This window comes from Tinamus guttatus, unplaced genomic scaffold (assembly GCF_059628265.1).
Source record: "Tinamus guttatus ecotype Peru unplaced genomic scaffold, ASM5962826v1 Tinamus_guttatus_pri_ptg000150l, whole genome shotgun sequence".
In the NCBI taxonomy this organism is placed as follows: domain Eukaryota; kingdom Metazoa; phylum Chordata; class Aves; order Tinamiformes; family Tinamidae; genus Tinamus; species Tinamus guttatus.
In genome coordinates this window covers 8,331,702-8,352,610 of record NW_028288684.1, presented here as the reverse complement: position 1 = coordinate 8,352,610, position 20,909 = coordinate 8,331,702, and the positions used below count along the sequence as shown (strand labels likewise).

General features: G+C 38.3%; 1 protein-coding gene across 1 annotated transcript in view; it reads right to left on the bottom strand.

The window, feature by feature from the left end:
* The window catches only part of MIPEP (mitochondrial intermediate peptidase), a 66,074-nt gene extending 45,529 nt beyond the window's left edge, over positions 1 to 20,545 (bottom strand). Inside the window, exons 1-10 of the mRNA XM_088522250.1 lie at positions 20,375 to 20,545; positions 18,122 to 18,295; positions 16,815 to 16,903; positions 14,240 to 14,326; positions 13,063 to 13,126; positions 11,028 to 11,210; positions 8,590 to 8,746; positions 8,119 to 8,167; positions 7,432 to 7,492; positions 6,725 to 6,777 (exon numbers count right to left, since the gene is read on the bottom strand). Of these exons, the coding sequence (XP_088378376.1) occupies positions 6,725 to 6,777; positions 7,432 to 7,492; positions 8,119 to 8,167; positions 8,590 to 8,746; positions 11,028 to 11,210; positions 13,063 to 13,126; positions 14,240 to 14,326; positions 16,815 to 16,903; positions 18,122 to 18,295; positions 20,375 to 20,545 (1,088 nt within the window). The remainder of the gene's footprint in view (positions 1 to 6,724; positions 6,778 to 7,431; positions 7,493 to 8,118; positions 8,168 to 8,589; positions 8,747 to 11,027; positions 11,211 to 13,062; positions 13,127 to 14,239; positions 14,327 to 16,814; positions 16,904 to 18,121; positions 18,296 to 20,374) is intronic.
* Between the last annotated feature and the right edge of the window lie 364 nt (positions 20,546 to 20,909).

Sequence of the window (20,909 nt, the reverse complement as noted above, 5' to 3'; positions counted from 1 at the left end):
AGCCTTTCCTGTGAAAGGCAGATGCCTTTGAAAATCCAGGCAATAGTGGCACAATGAAACACAAGAAAACTCTGCAGTGCTATACAGCCCCACTCTAAGACTTCTGATCCTGGGAGTTTCTGTACACTACAAGGTACTAAAATTCACATTCTGATTGGTTTTTGGAACCCACAGTGCTGGAAAAAGAATTCTGAACCACCCTAGAATCTGAGCACGCCCTTTTTCTTAAGTCTTTATGTAGAACTTAAAAACTTTGTGTAGAAGGAGCGGAATGCCCTTTTAGAAGACCAGGAAGAAGGAAAAAAAACCCCAAAACAAAAACCCCTCCACACTTTTCTATTTATTACAGATAAACCCACCAGAAAACAAAATACAACTTCCTGAAATTAAGAAGGATTTTTTTTACAGAATTATATATTAAAAATTGATTGCTTTTAATTTAGATGAAGGAAAATATCAGGTTTCATCTATGCAAAAAAAAAATAAAGGGCACAGAGCATCTAAACATATTACAAGCATCATCAATTACTGTATAAAGACTTAATTGCTGGGGAAAAATAGTATTTTTCTCTATGCCAACTATCACTTTTTAACTAAAAGTTTTTTTTTTTAAATCTAAGAGTTAAAATCAATCCCTTTTATGGCAATAGCAAACCTTAAATTATTCTGTTGTTCTTGTAGAATATCTTAACACAGGGCATGCTCAGAATTTCCAAAATTCTAAATAACAAAGAATCAAAAAAATGAACAAAAGGAGCTTGGTTTACTTTCATTACATCTTAAAATATGTTCCAGTGTGTTATTCACTCTGAATGTCTGATTTCAACAGCCAAAGCATTTATAACAAACTCCACAAACAAATGAAAATTTTCATATTTACTTTATGTCAAAACGTGAACTCAGAAAATTCACAAAGAGAAATCTCAGTGTTCTCTTAAAGAAAGTAAAATGCCAAAGAAAGCAATAATGTCTTTTATGTAAATTCCTGTATTATATTAAAGGAGAAACAACATTAAAAAAATCCAGACACCTTACTCAGAGTATGCAGTTCGACACTATTTTAAAAAGAAGTGATGTAGGCAAACTAATTTAAAAACAGAAGTTAACTGAGACAATGAAGATTGATTATTCTTCAAGAACAGTGGGCTTCAAACAAAAAAGCTGTGTTCCAGTGAAGAACAAAGGTGTAATATGTCATTAGAAATAATTATTTCTAGGCTTGTATGACTTCACCGAGTCTAAACAAAATGCAGACTTCTAAAATCACTTTCATTTAAGCTGTGTGTTTGTAAAGAAACTAAGACTCTTCTGTGTATCATGACTTTCATCTGTTCTATTAAGAATGCTCTTAATAAACTTGGACATTAGTGATATTTGAGTAAGGATCATTGTTCTTTAAAGCATAAGCACGCAGATTCTTAACAACTGCAAATTAGGTGCTTAGCAAGAATTCTTATTGGTGGCTATTAAATGTAGGTCCTGACAATCTCAATTCTTTTTTGAGGAAAATTGTTTTCCTGTAGACATCCATAAAAATACAGAATATCTCTATTAACTATATGTAATCAAATAGACTCTCTCAAAACTTTCAAAGAGACTTGAAAAGAAAAACTCATTAATGTAAGATAAAAGCAAGATGAACCCCTCGGGTTAACCTCAAGAGATCATAGAGAGGAAAACCCCTTCCAATTTTCACTACATGCCAGACTATGAAATTTAAAGTCTTTACCTGAAGGGAGACTCTTAGCCATGATTTATAGAGGACTGGATTTCTCAATAATAATAATAATAATAGAAAACCTTTGTACTCTCATCAGCCATAAATTAGCACCTGTTTCTTACTTTACTTTTTTCTTTTTAATTGTACTTCATAGAATTTTTTGGAGGAGGGTCAGGGGTAATTCAGATGAGTGGTTTGCTATCAAAGTTTTATGGAACTTTTAGATCTAACTTTGTTTCAAATCAACATTTTTTAAAATATTCCCACATTCATAAACAGATGATCCTTGAAACTTAATTTTTGCTTTGAACTACTCGCCAGGAAAGCAAAATATCTAAAACCCAGGAACAATACTTACTGATTTTAAGACTTGTTACAATGTTTTAATATATATTATGCTCTGGCTGTTCTACTTAACCAGAAAATACTAAACTAAGTACTGAGTAACACTAGGAAGAAAAAAGTTAAGACATTATTTGTGAAATTGCATTACTATGGTAGTTTAAAACATTTTATATATATCATCAACTATTAGCAGTATCTTCTATGTAAACAGCACAAGTTTGAATACAAAAAAGACTCATACTTCTAAATCTTTCTCACAAGCACAGCTCATATTTATTAGACAACCATTCTCTCTCCAGAAATCCAGCAAGCCCTTCCAGGTTTCTCTGCAAAAAACTCAGCCCACTAGCTTTATGACTGCTATGTGTGTTTTTTGGGTTTTTATATATATATATATATAAACATACATATACATATATATGTGTGTGTGTGTGTGTGTTTGTGTATATATATAAGTTGATTAGTAAAAGATATGTCTCTCCTTGCTTATAAACAAATGCTATAGGATATTTTCCTTCTCTACAGGATATCTCTCTAGGATATTTTCCTTCCATCATGATTGAAAGATACCCTCATCTTTTAAGTCTTGCAATTTTTCTATTTCAGTTCTCAATTTGGACCAAAGCAATGTTTTTCTCACATATTCCACAAAAAGTCTGGGCCATTTTTTCCACATCGTCTTTTCAAGAGAGAACATCCCTTCCCAAGCCAACACATAATTTAACAAAAAACAGCTGTAAACTGATTTATTTACAGGTAAATTACATACCTCAAATTATTAGATGTAGATTAGCATAGCTGTCTTTAAAATATCCCCAGAGCTAGAAGTGTATTGCCCCCACCCCTACAAAAAAACACTAAAGTCCTGTGTTTCCCCCAAAAGTCAAAGACCTATCTAAAGCCTATCCACAAGAAAGTCAATGAATTATTCCCTAATTTCCGTCCAGGATCCAAAATGCCTAGTTGCTCTGGTGGCTTCTTTCTGCTATACAGCAGGAACAGGGCTTATTTTCCATTGATTTGCTCATCCCTAAGGCCAGTTTCATTTAGTTCTGCAGCCCCAAAGAGACTGACCAGCACAGAGTGCTACAAGAATATCCCCATCACCACTTGGATAAAATCTTTGACAGTTTGGCAAAAATCCCAACAGTGAGTTATAGCCAGAGAGGCCAGCCCGGGCTCAGGAGCAACAAAGGTTAGGAACACAGGAGTCAGCATCAGTGAGGCTACCTCATCACTGGCAGTTCTCAAGAACGGTGATGTGTCTCTAACAGCCAGAAGCAGTTCAGGTAGAGTCAATCCCACCTTCAAGACATATAGTTGATCTGCCAAGGTCTCTTCCAGCATTTTTTTTCAACTCAGAATAGTTGAGCAAAGCCATTACATCTTTGCAGAATCAGGGCCTTGAGAATTTTTTGCATCTGCAGCAATACTCCCTGAGAAGTAACAGATTTTAATTAATACTATGGTGCTTGCTTGCACTGAAACTCAGGAGTATTATCATTTTTTTATAATATACATATTAGACATCTTCTTACTTGTTAGAAGCTAAGCATGTTCTAGCACTCTCTGCTTTACTACCCACAGCCTGCCAAAATTCTTGAGGTTCTCCTAATTACTCTATCTTCTTATAAGATAGTACAATCATGCATTTCAGACTTTCTTTCTCTGGTTTCTTCTAAGTGTGCATTTATACTGATGTCGGTTTCTCTGCCACTTAAACTATAGCTACAAAAACATTAAGCTTTCAAAAATGGGGCTTTAAAGCCAGAGAGGTTATTTAATATAATTTAAAAAATTTTTTTTGAAGTAAACTGTCTTGCTACCATGAATAGGAGACTTCTGTTTTTTAAGTGGGATCAAGTTTCCAGGGAAAAAAACTTGCTGAAAACTGACAAAAAATAAAATTATTGTGAATGAGTTTGTTGAAAGAAAAACATACTCTGTGAACTGAGTCTGGAGCTCCTCCTGCTGTTCAAGCCACAAAACTGAACTAATGTCCGCAGACGGCTGCAGAAACAGTGAAAACAGACAACTGATTTGACATGAAATGTCCTTGGAATTCAACAGTCCAAATAGATGCGAACGCTCCATATTCCTCAAATTATCTGAATATATATTCAGAACTTCATCTCTTAAAACTAATCTTAAGTTATTTGACAAAAGCATCTTGCCTTAATACTGTTCTAGTACAGAATAAATACTTAAGTTTGACAAGATGTAATTCTACAGAATAAGCCATGAGTTTCAGTTCTGCTTGAGACAAAATAATGCAAGTGATCAAAATCCGGAGAGTGAAGAAAGAAGTAAAAATATCACACCAGGATTATTTTATCTAATGCTTGCTTATGTTTTCAAAAGGGCAAAATAAACACTAAGTTCCTCACTGATATAGTGTGTAAGTAGTAAGGCAAAAATGTGGAAAGGGTAAAAAGGCAATTCTCTGTATGCTGGAACATTTAAACACAATCCTCAAAAAAACTTTTTCATACAAAGCTTAGGGATACACAGGACTGAACCAGTGCAGCTCACAGGTAACTAGCCCAATCAAGACAACAGCGTTCTATGCTGCTCAACCTACATCCAGAGACCTTTCTCCAGCCCTGAGGACAAGCAGCAACACTGTACACTGTCCTATGTCTGCTCCATGTCCCAAGGCAGCACCCGTTTCTTTGGTCATTTTTTCCGTTCCAAAAGCCTGCCATAACAAGGGCTGTGCTGCTGGTCAGTGGCGGTGTCGTGATACCATCTCATACAGACTCCTGGTGTTAGTCCCTGGTGCATGCTACTTCCAAAACTGTGCCTGGCAGGATGTCTTGGATGTCAGGGTTTTCTTCGGTGGGGAGTACAAGAAACTATCAGGATCAAATTAATAATTAAACACTGCAGATGACCAGCAGTCCAATACCAGAGCACCTCCCTGTTCCTCTCCTATATAGCAATACGGATGCAGTATTCACACTCAAAACTAACAACATTAATAAACAACATGAACTAGGTTGAAAGAATTATCAGGGGAAAAAAAAAAAACAGATACACTGGAGCAAGTCCACTGAAGGCCCATGAAGATGATTAAGGAGCACCTGACATATGAGGAGAGGATGACAGAGGTGTGTTTGTTTAACCTGGAAAAGAGCAGGTGAGGTGGGGTGGATCTTACAAAAACAAAATAGATCATTTTTACTGTTTCCCACCTCCCCTAGCCTTATAGACCAGTAATTCCAAGTAAACAAAATAAAAAAGATTTTTTTTTTTTATTTTGGGAGTTGTCAAATGCTGGCAACAGGTTGTCCAGGGAGATGGTGGGGTCTCCATCCTTGGAGATATTCAGAATCTGACTAGACATGGCCCTGGGCAACCAGGTCTACCTGATCCGGCTTAAGCAGCAGAGTGGACTAGATGACCTCCACAGGTCACAGAATCACAGAATGGCCAAGGTTGTTGTCAGGACCCTGCCCAGGTGGGCTTTGAGTATCTCCAAGGATGGAGACTCCTCTCTGGGCAACCTGTTCCGGTGCTCTGTCACCCCCACAGGAAAAATGTTTTTCCTTATGTTCAGATGGAGCTTCTGTGTTTCTGTTTGTGCCCATTGCCTCCCATGCTGTCACTAGGCAGCACTGAAAAGAGTCTGTCCCCATCCTCTTTACATCCTCCCTTCAGAAATTTATATGCACTGATCAGATCCCTGCTATGCTCCCAGCACACGAATGGTGCTACACACACATAGATCAACTGCTATCCTGGCATGCAGCATCTTAAGAGAAACCCAGCATGAGAGAGGCTGCTCCTAAAACCATTGTCTCAGTGTCAATGCACAAGAAAGCAGTGAAACGGCCAGGCCAACTGCTGGCATGGCTTCCATAATACCATGCTTATACCTTTATACATTTCTGATGCAAGGCAAACTTCTTTAATCAGACACTTCCAGTCTAGGTTTGTTTAAAAAACAAAAAGCTACAAATCTGCAGTGAAGGCAAGATTCCCCAACCTCTTGTGAGAAAAAAACAGTTTTAAAGTATCTTTTACAATCCAGACCAAAAAGGTCACCACTGCTGATCTAATAAAGGCAACACGCAGGGCTCATGACTCTCACAGTTGGTATCTCATTATGTGCAACATTCTTGAGCACTGTCGAAGTCTGTGTTGTTGTGGCTCTACCCCCAGCCTTTGCAGAACAGATGGGAATGTATTCCACCCAGTGAAACAAGGAAAGTCTACTCAAGAAGTTTCCCTTTCAAGTTTGCGACAGGGAATGAAAGTTCAGTAAGAAGCAACATAGAGTAATAAGAGGAGCTGGACTGTATTCAAGTAACGAAGATTTATTTCTAAACATTACTGCAGTTCAGCTAAGAGCTAAAAGCAAAATTAGAATGAAGATTTTGTAGCTATTCTGAAACTGTTTCATCCTCTTATATCTTCAAAGAGGACACACTGTTTCAGTGTAAAACAGAAGAACCAAAAACTTTTACAAGCATTCCAGCAGTGACTAAGAAATGTTACACACTAGTGCCCCTCCAGATATTCTTTTATTTTTTCTTCATTGAAATACATCTTTAGAGAAGGAAAAACTGTTTACATTGAGGACTTTCATTATCCTTATTGTGAGAGATGAAATAAAGACGCTCATTTACATTACAATAACCAACATAAGGAGCTTACCTCTCAGCTCGCAGGACACCACTGTAATAAGGGTGATCCCACGGCATCAGTTTCTGAAAGAGAATTCCATTTTACAATTGCAGTAACAGACAGCAAGTGAACCCGAAGCAAACGAAGCAAACATTTTTTCTTAGCATATATTGAAGCTTATACAAGCTGCAGAACTTGAAGACCTAATAGGAAACATTCAGTGCTAAATACATCATCATCAGAAATAGCATCACATGCCACAACTTTAATCCTCTGTTTTAATGTTTATTTGAAGATGGCCTTTCCTATTCAAATACATATGGGACAACATATCAGATTTCAAGAAATACACAATCAAAATAAAGAGACAAGCATAATTACAAATGGCATTAAGATGTATGCAAGATGGCATGCAAACTAGACATACACCTATTTAGTACCTCCTTCATTTTTCAGTGAGTCCATCAATTAATTCAAATCAAAGTAACATTCACTTTCACCACTTTAGGTTTTGGCTAGCACAGTATCAGCTATCTCACACTCAGTGTTTCGCTTTAATGCTAATACAACCTTAGAAATCAAAAAGCATTTGAAGACAGAAGATGGAAAGTTTCTCTCTGTTATTATACTATATGTTGTATATTAAAGTTGAGTTATTTTTCATGTATACCATTGCTAACTTACACTTTATATATAAAAAAAAAAGCCAGAAAACCACACATGAACACTTAACTTACAGAATTTTGGGGTTTAAGCTTCATTTTCATCTTCGTCATCATTTCGAAATCTTTTTGTGTTCTGCAAAATATTTTTATGATGAAAGTGTTCATTAAAGTTTTTTTGAGCAATGGAGTATGGCATGCAAGAATGCTCTCTCATATGAAAGTAAGAATCAGAAGAGAATAGTTTGAACAGGCTCATAGATCACAATAAAAGCACTTTCTATTCAGCTTCTCTCATTCAGGTGCCTCCAAATCAAGCCCCACTTACATTCGTCATGCACTTCCAAAGCACTTTTTCTTGCAATACACCCAGCCATATTCAGCAACGAAACTCTTTGTGCTGTGTAGAATGAAGGGAAGCAAATGGGAGAAGCAGGAAATTTTTTCATAGATGTGAAATATATGGAAGTATGCATATGGGATATGACCTGGAAAGGTGCATTAGAACTTAAAGTTTTCCTCTTTGCTGTCACCAGCATTTCTTTATATATCACTTGTTGACTTCATTCTCAGGTGTTCTCTGCTCATAACCACCAATTTTATTTTTGACTGATAGTTCCTCTCAAAACTCAGTCTTACTTTTTAGCTCTGCTTTCCATCAGAGAACATAATATGCAGTTCTGACTTACTTATTAGTGAACAAGTCCATTTTTGAAAAAAAAAAAGTGTATTTAGAAAAATTATTTAGTGGAAAAGACACACCTTTGAGACAATTGGTCAGAAAGCTTCTCCAGAAACTGTGTTACTGTCTCTAGAAATAAAATGGAAAGGAAAAAAAAAAAAGTGATTCCTTTCTTCAAAAGGTGTTAGTTTACATAAAACATCCCCAGCAAATCGAGATCTCTTAGAACAAGAGATATTAACTGATCTGTTGACCACTGTGCTATCACACAAGAGAATATGCAAGTACTTTGACAGATGTTCGGATAACAGCAATTTCATAGTGTAAGGATTGAACATTGATTCTGGATAAAAAGAGCTTAGCCTCTACCCAGCTAGTACTGCTGTTTACAGAAAACACAATTATTTTTGTAGCAAAACATAACTAGCAATAAGATATTTCACCAGAAGAATGACATTCTGTAAATTTGGTAGAACAGACTAAGACTTACTACCCCCATGCCTAGCAGAGGGCATTTCATTTCTCAGCATATCCCACCACACGGCATCTACCTGGATTTTTGGCCATTGTTCCTTGAAGAGCCCTGTGGGCAAAGGTGCTGTATCCAACCAGCTGTGCCAGACTGTTTCGACTAGCAAGTAGTTCTTCTAAACGACTCAACTGATCAGCATTTGGGTAAAGAAAAATCTTGTAAGCAGCTTCTCGCACCTAAAGGAAAAAATAGAAAGATCACATTACTACAGCTAATTCACACAGGAATAAAGCATCAATAAAATATCTCACATTACAGCTGTATTTCACTGATATTGTTAAGAAAATGGCTAAAACGTTTCTTAAGAATGCTAATTATTACCGCCTGCCAATTATCACTTTCTTTTCCATTACAAAGGGAGTGAGGAAATGCAGCGAGACAACCTAACCATTCCAGACTACCCAAGGGGCCTACTCCCTCCTCCTGTCTGCACCGCATCTCTCTGATACCTGCCACTATCCTTGTGCCAACATCTGTGGTTCCCAGACCATTCTAGTGCTGCTTTAACTCACTAAGATTACAAAATAAATACAGAAGAAAGTCAAATTGTTTTTTGCAGTATATGTATTTTGCAAATCAGTCAAAAATAATCTTTATTTTTTACACTCTGAATAGGCTTAAGAAATCAAGCAACAACTTAAATTTGCTATCTTTGCAGCAAGTGTTCCTCCTGGATCGTATACTCAAGAGGAATGCAAGTCCTGGGTTTAAAAAAAGAAATCATTGTCATTTCCTACCTGTTCTCTGCAACTGGGTTTTGAGATAAAAATAAAAGCACATACAGTAAGTGAGGTAGAGATATCCACTCCTCTTCCTTGAACAAAATTCAGAAGTGTGTCTTTGCAGCAAGGGCCAACAGCCTATTGAGCTCTATGAACTAGAGTATAGGTACTGGGCTCAGCATTAACTGTGCTGTGCCAATGAGTGCTGAGTACATGGGGATGATTACTTCCCCATATTTATTAGTTATGCTCTGGCTCATATAGCTCAGGATGCTATTGGCCTTTGATGCCAAGACACCCTGCTGGTTCCTACTCATCTCTTACTATCTACCAAATCTCCAGGGACTTTTCTGTAGAGCTGCTCCTTAGCCAGGCAGTTCCCAGCCTCTACTGTCAGGGGTTCTTTCCCAGGTGCAGGACTTTGCACATGTCCATCTTGAATTTCATAAAATTCTCGATGGACCATTCCTCTTACGTGCCTACACTATTCCAAATATCATCCCTGTCCTTCAGTGTATCACTGTTCTCCCATTCTGGTATTCTCTTGTTACCTCCTCTAGACCATTACAGAACAGGTCCCAGGATAGACATCCTGCAATTCAGCCTTCAGATAGTGTATGATGCATTAATCACTATCCTCTAACCTGACCATCCATTTCTTTAACTTATCTAGTCTTCCTGAAGTAGTAAATGACATTCTCTGCTCCCTGTCCTCTTGCACACATACCCAATCACATTATCATAGAAGCATTCAGATTGATCAGGCAAGATTTGCCCTTGGCAAAACCATGATGACTGCTCCCAATCACCATCTTTTACTTCATGTGCCCAAGAGTGTCTTCCAAGAGGTTTCGCTCCATGAATTTCCCACAGAGTAAAGTCAAGATAGACTGAATTTCCCCAGATTGTTTATTAGCCCTTCTGAAGATCAATGAAACACATTAGTTCTTCCAGTCATCAGGGCTCTCCTCTGATCTGTGCAACCTATCAAAGGTGATATAGGACAGTCTTGGAAGGACATCAGGCAGTTCCCTCAACAGACCTGGCTGCAACCCATTTGATCACATGGACTCGTGAGGGTTGAGTTCTCTTGACTAATCTATGACCAGATCCTCATTTATTGCTGGTCATTCTTCTTCTCCTTTAACTCTTTCACTAAGAGGAGAGGCCTGAAATATCTTGTCAGTGAAGCTCCTGTGTGTCTGCAGTCATTATGATGCCCACTCTGCTCAGCACTGAAGCCACATTTTCATTTTTCAGTCTTTTACTACTAGTGCAGCAGTAAAAGCTCTTGTTGCTGACTTTCTTTGCAAGTCTCAAACGCAGATGAACTTTTTCCTGACACCATCCATTTCTCCTGAGTATCAGGAGGGAATATTCTTGTGCTTGGAAAATGCTGTCTTTAAAGACCTGCCAGTTTTCTTGAGCCCCTTTACACTCCAGAGCTGCCTCTCATAGGATCCAACCTACCACAGTTTCCTGAATAAGTTGAAATTTGATTGCCTGAAGTTCAGGGTCTGTAACTAGCTATTCCTCTTCTTGATTCCCTTTGGGACCCTCAATTTCACTATTTCAGAGTTGCCAGAGCCAAAACTGCCATTGATTATCATGTCTCAAACGGATCTGCCTCGCTTGTCAAAACATCATAAATCATAAGCATTTGCCTCAATAGCAATTAAAATAACTGATTTGCACCTTTACTATAGAGCACACACGAGAATCAGGGAATACACACCAGATCATCAGGACAATCAGCATGTAGACCAGCAACCTGTAAGTAATTGCCATCAGTTGTAAAATTATACCGAATGTGCTCTGGCAAAACATGTTGGTCAATCTTGTTGGGAAGGTGAGCTCCTGCCAGAAATTCATTGCATAAATCCAATATTCGGATGTTGAGGTTGACTGCCTTTTTACGCTGTAAGAAAAACAAAGCACAATACATCTAATATTTTCAGACATAGCATAATTAGGCCTCATACCTTGTAAAATCTTGAAAAATTTTTGGCAGAAGTGGTGCACAAAGTAGTACATTTATGACTAGACCTGCAGCATCAACAAAATCCTAATGGAGGGCTGAAGTCAACAGGAGAAAAATCAGACGCACGTGGATATACGTAATTTCATAGGGGATTTAATTTTGAAAGAAAATGTCTATATTTCTACAGTAAGAAATACGCACAAATGGCTATCTACTCAGTAAGTATAAAACTTATAAAACTATAACTTAATCTGATTGTCTTGTAAAATATTGAGGAGAAAAAAAGATCATCCTCAAGCTGGATAAATCCTACTAATACCCTAAATAAATTTAAGCAGATACAGAATTACAACATTCTTGTTACTGTTGTATTGTCCTATTTTCTGAAAACAGTAATGCACTTAAAATATTTTAACCTTTCCCTGAAAATTTGTTAATTTAGGATCTTATTTCCATCACGCCAGTATTTCAGATGTTTAAGCTTACTGTAAATTCCTCATTTAATTCAGTGGGCTTGCTCATGTCAGTTAAGTATATTCTCCACCTTCTGTAGTCTGATAGCTCAAAAGAAAAGGCTGTCGTAACAGAAACAACGTACAGCTTGCAAGTGAAGAGAATGACAAAAACTGCAAATCTCAGTCTCTCCCACTCTTATCACTTGAGCACATTTTTGGTTTTATTATAAAAAGCAAAACGTTATAATAGAGAAAGCAATTAAGCAATTTTTTATAACAGAGAAAGAAAGTTTCAATTGAGATAGTGATGAGATTCTGCAGTCTGGAATGAGAAAAAAAAAAAGAAACATTGAGTGGCAAGCAAGAGAAAATGAAAAAAATAGGCAGGGAAGGAAGAAGGAAACATGCAAGATATAAGGGGAAGAGAACCTGTAATTGGGAGGGGAGGAAGTAGCATAGAGCTAATAGAAACAGGAAAAAAGTGATGAATCAGAAATAAAGTCTGAAGTCCAAATTTTGTGCTATTTGTACAAAGCAATTGTAAGAAAAAGCATTCTAGAAGCATTCTCCAGGTTGCAAACCTGCAGGCTGCGTCACAGCAGTGCTCTTCAGAGTGACTTTATCACCTAAATCTAGTATGGTAAAAGAGCTTTTGTACAGATCTTGTTGGGTTAAATAAAATATTTGCCCTATGCAGACAACGTGTTATGAACAGCAATCCACATAGCACCAATACCACAAACCAAAATGAAAGCTACTGATTTTGGCTAATCCATCACTAACTATCACAAAAAGGAGTCAAGGACTGTAAAGGAGGTTTCAAACCATGCCCAGACATTCAAAGGTGGCTGAAATTTGTAACTTCTAGTTATATAAGCACCAAAGGCATAGTCTGGACATATACTGGTCCTTTTGTAAAATACTTGAGTAGACTGTCATCACTGTGCATGGGGTGCAACATTACCCTCTCTGTAAAAAGTTGTTCAGACAGCTATGCATTTATTTAAAATATCTGAGCCAGACACGAGCCAAAAGAAGTGGGTTCCCAGGTTAGCTAATAACTTTCCTGAACAATGAAAGGAGTTTTGAAGCCAAACTGGGAAACTAACTGACAATTAATATCTAAGATAATAGCAAAAAGTACATAAGCAATTTAAATAGACAAAATTAACCATATTTTGAGAAGATGGAATTTTACTGAGTCAATGAGAATTTCAGAGGATGAATGGGCACAGAGTCATATGATTCATGTCATTATGAAAGACCAGATATCTCATTATCTGGTCTTTCATAATAAGGCAAACGTCTATTCACATATTGTAGTCAAAAATTACCTTTTCTTCATCCAAATGAATGCCACTGATCTCAAAATCAAACATAAAAAGTTCCGCCACTCGCCTAAAAATATAGTAAATCCCCGTTAAAACAGCCTCATTTCATAGCAAACACTTTCTTAACAGTTTTTGCCTTTAGCACTTACTTAGGTTAGACATCTTTTTTACACTCTATACCTTGGCTTGAGACAATTACTTATTCCAACCTTTCTATCAGTATATTCAGGATGGACATAGCCTTTCTATGTTTTACTCTGTCACAAGATAACTCAGTGAAATAGGATTTTTCCTTTGTTATCTGCATTGAAAATAACCTTGAAAATAATTCTGCCACATTAGCGTATATGTTTAACTAATTTATGCATATTACAATTTTAGTTTGATGCATCATTTATTCTAACAGATCAGAAAAAAAAGCCCTTCAGTTCTAACATCTTTGATTGTGGTTAAAGGAGGAAGAAGGAAGTAATTTACTCATAACACAGGCAAACATTAGGCATTAATCTAGTCTTACCATGTCAGGAAATAAATTATTCAAATCTCTAACTGAATAAGTAGCAACTAAAATGTTCTACTGGAACCATAAACAAAGATTTAAATGAATACGCTGATTTCAGAAGATGAAAATTCACCTTGCAAGATCTCACAAGAAGAACAAATAAATAATTTTTTTTCTGTAGTAATGGTGATTATGAAATTTTCTAGTACATTCTAGACTAAATCAGGAGTTACACCTGGTATTCTCAGAATGAATAAAAAAGCCCTCTCCTTTCAGTTTGCATAAATAGAAATCAAATTATATAGTCTATTTCCTATTTTTCTTGTTAAATATTTACTTTGATATATATACCAGAGTATAACTAATTTTATCAAGCTGGTGTTCATTACAGAAAATTTGACAGTCATTTTTTATTTTTGCAGATCTCAGTAATGTATCTTAAACTTACATCATGCTCTACAGTCAGAGACACATCTTCCAAGATTGCAAAACCATGAACTTCCTAACTCTTATACAGGTAATTTTGTAGTGACTAAGTTAAATCAGTAACAGACACCCAGTATGTTATGCAGTTTTATTAACCAATTTAACAAAACACAAGCAAAAATGCAATAAGGAGTGATTTGAATTAACTAAACATCTGAAGCATAAACATCATAGCATAGCATTACTAAGTACCTGGTTTCTGGGTCTAGGGAATCCATAACAACTTTGTCAGCCAGGAGCTGTCTCAAACTCTTGCACAGTTCAACATCTGTATTTAATCTGGAAAGATACAGAAAAAAAAGAATCAAGCATTTGCATCAAACATTACTATTTCTGTCCCTTGGTATTACTAGCTCAAAGGCAGAGCTTGATATTTATTGAAACAATATTCTAAACTAAGAATAGTATTTTAAAAATGATTTATAGCTCAAAATCACACTTAAACTACAAAAATAATATACAAAGGATGTGCAGACAAACTAGAATGGAAGCAGGTCTTGAGTAGCAAAATACTTCTGGACAGAATTTTGTGAAAATATGAGCAATATTTTTCATGTACAATGAAAATCATGGTTAGTGCGCAGGGGTGGGAGAACTGTTTTCTAATCCTTACTGTGAGGGAATTCCAATTCCATTAAAGGAAAGAGCAGAAGCAGAGTAAGACTGTACCCTCTCCAGAACACTTCCAGCTGTTCATCACTTCCCCCTGACCAGAGAATACTACTTCCATCACATTTCCTTTCACATTTCTTACAGACACCTATTTTGGCCTGGATTATTTGGTCTCATCCAGGGTAAGGAACTACACACTTGCACATACACCAGCAGATTTGGGGGACAGCATCCCCCAGCTTGGCAGCTCTGAGCACTAATTTCTTAAATCAGATGGGGAGCAGGAAGCTTCTGCATCCCCCTTTGTGAAATGTGCTCAGCTGCTACTAATATACAGTTCAGAGACAGAATGGAGGCATCAGATCATGCAAAAGAAAATGCCCTGTACGCGAGGGGGTAATTAAGAACATATGAACAAAAAGCATACTAGGTCACATTAAATGTCCCCCTGATCCAGCATCCTGTCAAGAAGTGTCAAGATGCTCACTGAAGTGAGTAAACCCAGGTAAACATACATAATATTGTCTCAAAAAATTTTAATTCTCCCTCAATTTATGACTCAGGGACATCGTGTATTTAGTAATCTTCAACCAGCCACTCTTCCAAGAAATGTCCCTGGTTTTCCTTTTAACTCAGACTAGAAAAAGAAAAATGTAGCATATACAACACTTCCAAGAAGTCTCACGGTTTCATGAGACTGTGTATGACAAAGCACCTCTTTTCTTTGCTCTCAGTCTGCATTCCTTCATTTCTTTCCTGGGAAGATGCAATATACAACTGAACACTATTCCCCTTCATCAGATCTACTCATGATTCTACAGATTTCTTATATTATTCCTAGTCATCTCTTCTGCAAAATGCCAAAAAGTCTTACTATTAAACAAGAATAATTCCTGAGGGATACCATTAGCCCATGAAAAGGAACATTCAGCAACATCTAGTTCTGTACACATTTAGCAATTTATAAGTCTCAAAAAATCAGACTGAATTTCTGAATATTTTTCTTCTTTCAACAAATTGTTTATCTGAAGCAGCATTCAAATATTAAGTTCATTCTGCTGCAGACGACACGTTCAACCTTAAAGTCTTGAAAAATCCAAGTGAAAGGCTTCCAAATGTGTGAGTTAAACCAAAGCAACTCTTAGTATTAGAATTCTTCCTTTCTTAGCCAGTCATTTTAGTCACAAAGCTTACCAGACAAACTGGTCTACTGCTGTCCCCCATAGACGGGGGAAGGCTTCACTGTCTCTGCAACTTATTTTGGGACAGCTGGACCAGTCATTCCCTCTTCTCTTATTAGAAACCCTGAGAGAAGCAGCAGTCTGGGTCACCTTCAAACACTGCTGCTTGGCAAAGTTTTTACTGAAGAAGGCTATTCCTGAATGCCCTGAAAAGGGAAGGTACTGAAATTCTGAAAGGACACATTATTGAAAGAGTAAGGATCATCTCTTTCCACCTTCTCTGCAATCAAGAGGAGAAGGGAGGTAATTCAAGTCACTGATCAAGAGTATCAGAGGTAACTTTCAGGAAGAGATTTTGAGATTAAAAAAAAACGTTCCGAATTTCAAGAACATCTTCTATGAAACGGAGTTTTAAAAGAGCACACACACATGCTAGGGTAGCTCAGCCATCTATCAGAGTCTTACATATAAACTATTCAGAAACAGGAATAGAAACACTATTAGATAACACATTAGAAATGCTATTTAGTGGGAGACTGTCCTTTTCTTCTTTCACATATGCTGCTAATGAGCTGGAATTCAAGAGGTCAGTACACCAGGAAGAAAAAGCTTTGTGATTTATAAAGACTTCAATCGTAAAAACAATTTAGCAATATATGTCCTTTACAGCAGCAAATTAACTCTCGTGTCTTAAAAAACGTAACCCTGAGTCTTTGATGGGATTCGGCAACATAGGCTTAGCTGGTAACTTAAATTCTCTTCAAAATATAAATTGAAACCAAAATAAAATCATCTTTTATGAAATTCTGTAATGAAGCTTAATCTTTAAATACACATAGTAACTAGAGTAATATTTTGTTTTCACATGCCAATAATTCCTTTTTTTCTTTTTTGACTGCTACTATCATATATGAATAAAACAGCAATTTATAATTGTTGTACATGGTAATTGCGAAATAAAGAAGAAAACATACTTCTCTACCATGGTACCAATGTTCCTGCAAGCTTCTTCAGCAGCCTCTCTGAATGCACAGTCAGGATGGGCGATTTTCACAAAATCAGCCTAACATGGCAAAAGGAAGAATAGGACTGTGAGGTAAAAAGATAAATTTAATACCTTGTCTTATAAAGTGGAGTTTAAAATTATTCCACTTACGTTGACGCTTTTTCCTACAGTTTTGTGTAATCTATAGGCACGACTTCTTTCTCAGAAATTAAGTTTATTGGGAAACTATGCTGACAACTTACAAATGTGGTGGTGAATGTTTTATGGTTTTTTCTAAAATAAATTTTATACATTCTGTGAAACTATTTTACTAAATGTGTATCTTACAGAAATGATCCTTCCAACACAGAAATGCTCTGATGTCCTTAAATATTGTTATAAAATATTTGAACTGTGAGGTTTAGTTGTTAAAATGAAAGCACAACACCAAATGCGTGTAAATTATGTAAAAAAGGTCGTTAGGCTTTGAGATCATTACTCAGTATAAAGAAATATGTTTAAAAAGAAAATACAGAAGTTCTTTTGGATTTGGAATAAGTTTTTTGCTTCACTCCTGTTGATACTGATTTTTAGAAGTCTCTGAAAACACAGTATAAAAACTTTGTTTTAGTTAAGAGATTGACAGATTAAAATGAGGAATTAATTGTAGTCCATATAAAAAAATATAGTAAGAGAGAAAGGGTGACTTGACAGAGTGTACAAATATTTTCATATGGAAAAAGTGCCTGGATCTGCAGTTTAGCAAAGGATAAGAAACAGTATTTGAAAATGAAAATCATACAGAGAAATACAGAAGTAGAACAAAAAAGACAAAATGTTCAAAGGACTATTAACAATTGAGGTGAAGGCTGGGACTGTTCTCTTCAAACGAAGAGTGATGCTTTTAAAAATATGTGCTTAGGACAAACAGTTTCTATAGAGCAATACTTGATAAAACTGAATGTCTTGTGATACACAGAATGTCAGACCACGTGTCCTAATTCAGTAAGCCTAGGAGATGCAAATGAATTGTTTTCTGTATTTATAAAAGATTATTCTATTTAACTTACCTGCTTTTAATCCTGAATTCTTTATTGATCATTCAGCCTCTGTAACTAACATCCATTCAGTTAGGAAGGCCTTTTTAATTTTCTGCCTTAATATATAATTCCACAGAGCTGATCCACAATTTATGGCAGTGCAGAAAAATCATAAAACAGAACAACATGGCATAAACTATTAAAATAAGCCAGTTAAAAAAGAGAGAATGCTTCAGGTAACAAAAAAACTACTTACCAAGTCAGCTACCCTGCATAAAGCATCTGAAAGCTGATCAAATATCATTACAATCTCAGGCCCAGGCGGTGTTGAACATGCCTTCTGCACCAGCTGCTCCGATTCCTGCAATGCTTTGTCCTGTGCTTCTTGAAATCCTTCTGGGCAGCTCAGTTCTGGGACACCGAACAGACCCTGCAGTACAGAAACAGCATCTAAAAATCACAATCTGGACTTGAAAAGCTGCATATATGTTATTTTAGAATGCAACTTCTGCAATATTTTTGTATTATAGGTGTTAAGTTACTGGTTAGTTATTGGCATGTAAATTGCAAGTGTTTATCCAGATAAATTGAAAAGCTGTAAACTGACAGCTTATCTCCAAAATTATGCATTCTGAAGCAAAAGCATCAAACAAACAAAAAAATAGTATCTGGGATGAACTGTGTTGATTTTTCCCCGTTCTCTTTCTGTCAGTGTTGCAACAATTACCAGTCTTATCTAATGCTCTTAATATAAGCTGGCTACCCTAAGGTCCTTGGCTTGCATTTCTCATTCATTTGTTATGTGGGGACAGGAAGTAAACTGAAATGAAAACAGAGTAAAAAATTTTATATATGTGTGTGCATATATTTATGCGTGCATGTGTATATATATATAAGCATATATATATGTAAGTTATTGTGATCACACACACGTTTATACATATATCATATTGCCTTCGTTAATGCTAGCTATTTAAAGCATTCAGGCCTTTCCTTCATCCAGCTGAGGATCTTGGTTCCGAATGACCTCAGAGCTCCCGGCTTTCCTGCTGCCCCGCACCATCATTTGCCCTCCCAAGCAAGCTCCTCCTTGGCACACAGTTCTCTGATCAGGAAACTTCTCTTCTTGGAGGTTAATCAGTCATGGACTTCCTCCTCCATAGCTACTAGGTTTGTCATTAAAACTAAAAGAAGTCCAGTGCAGTTCTCTGTGTTCTTTAACTGGCTTTAGCTGTTCTTTAACTTGCTGCACAGCGTTCCTCTCTGTGCTTGGCATCAACATTTACACCCTGAGACCAGGCAAACATGGGATATATGCCCCAGACCAAGCAAACACACAGTATTTATCCCTTTTTTTTTTTTTTCCCCTCCTGGAATAAGACCCCTGTCAGTATTGTCACAAAAGTGTGAGCGCATGAAAATAATATCCCAACAAATGGGTGGATTGTAAACAGGGGTCACATCTGTAGGCACTGAACCCCTTAGTCCCAGAGGTCAAGTGTGGCCAGTCTGGACACCATGGCAGGAACAACCGTCAGAGGAGGTACTCAGGATCATACCGGTGTTGTAAGTACACATCTTATTTGTGAGCTTCGCGCCATGCAAGGAAAGTGTATCTTAAAGGACTTGTCCAGATTGACCAGCAGCGATTTGGTTTTACTGACAGGGCTCAGAAAACAGTCAGGGGCAGGATGGAAAATGGGGTTTGCTGGTAAAGCTTCACAGTGCCAACTTTACCAGTCGTAGAGCATCCACCATGTAATGTCTTTCAGAAGTGCTTGTCAGAAAACAATTACTCTAAAAGACTTAATGGCAAAAATGACCACATTTCTCTGCTCCCCTTGCCCTTAATTCCCAGTAAGATCCTCTCACACACAGAACTGCTACAAGGCTGCATTTGAGATGCCTGGTTTTAAAGTTACCGCGTGCAGTGACAAGCGGTCATGTTTCCTCTGGGCTCCCTCCTTTCCCACAAGGTTAGCGGTCAGAATAAAGGAGTAAAAAACTCCTTGGGGACCATGAGACTATATAGCCTGGCTAGTTACTAATAATCGTGCATGATTCCAAAAATCAAAACCAACGCCAATTTATCAGCAAAGTCCATCTCTGCACAGCTCACCCCTCAGGCACTATATATCTTTTAAGGATGTGACATGGCAGAAGTGCTTCGAAAACAGTAAGTTTATTACTTGCTAAAGAAAGAATCACCTGGACAACCGCAAGCCTCTAAACACAGGCCGCTGCCCGGTGAATGAGCAGGGCACAGCGGACACGACCTACCGAGGCGCAAATATGGGAAAATAAAGAAAAATAAATAAATAAATAAAATCTCACAGGCAAAAAGCAAAGCGCGACCTTGCCGGCAGCCCAGGGCGCCCCTCCCCCTGCCCGTGACAGGGCGCGCGGCCGTTCAACGGCCGCCAACGGCCGCCCCGCGCGCGCGGCCCCGCCCCGCCGCCCGCCCAACGGCCGCCCCGCGCGCGCGGCCCCGCCCCGCCCGCGCGCTCACCGTGTCGCTGCCCGCGGCGCGGCCGCGCTGCCGCTTGGCGTCGAAGGCGGCCCCCACGGGGCACCAGCTGGTGCTGACGGCCCGGCGGCCGCCTCCGCCAGCCGCTGCCGCCCGGCCCCGCAGCGCGCGGCCCAGCGCCGCCGGCAGCGCCCGCCTGCAGCCGGCCAGCATGGCGGAACGAGCCGGGGAGAGCGCGACAGAGGCGGCCGCGGCGCTGCGCGGCCTCCGAGCGCAGTTCCGGGGAGGGCCGCGGCTGCCGGCGCGAGGGGCGGAGCCGCGCGGGGCTCGGCGGCCGCCGCGCGCGGAGGTGCCGCCCCCGCGGTGCCCGTGCCGCGGATTTTCCTTCTGTGCCCCCCTTTTGCTCCGGTTCAGACCTCCAGCTAAGCAGAGCCCAGACAACCGTGTTTAAAAGCTTCGTTTAAAAATTCAGAGCCGCTGCAATAAAACTGATCCGTGGCCCAAAAGGCCACTTGTGTCGAGGTGTCAAACTCCTCTAAAGTCCGAGTTTAAAACGTGTTTTGAGATGATTCAAACC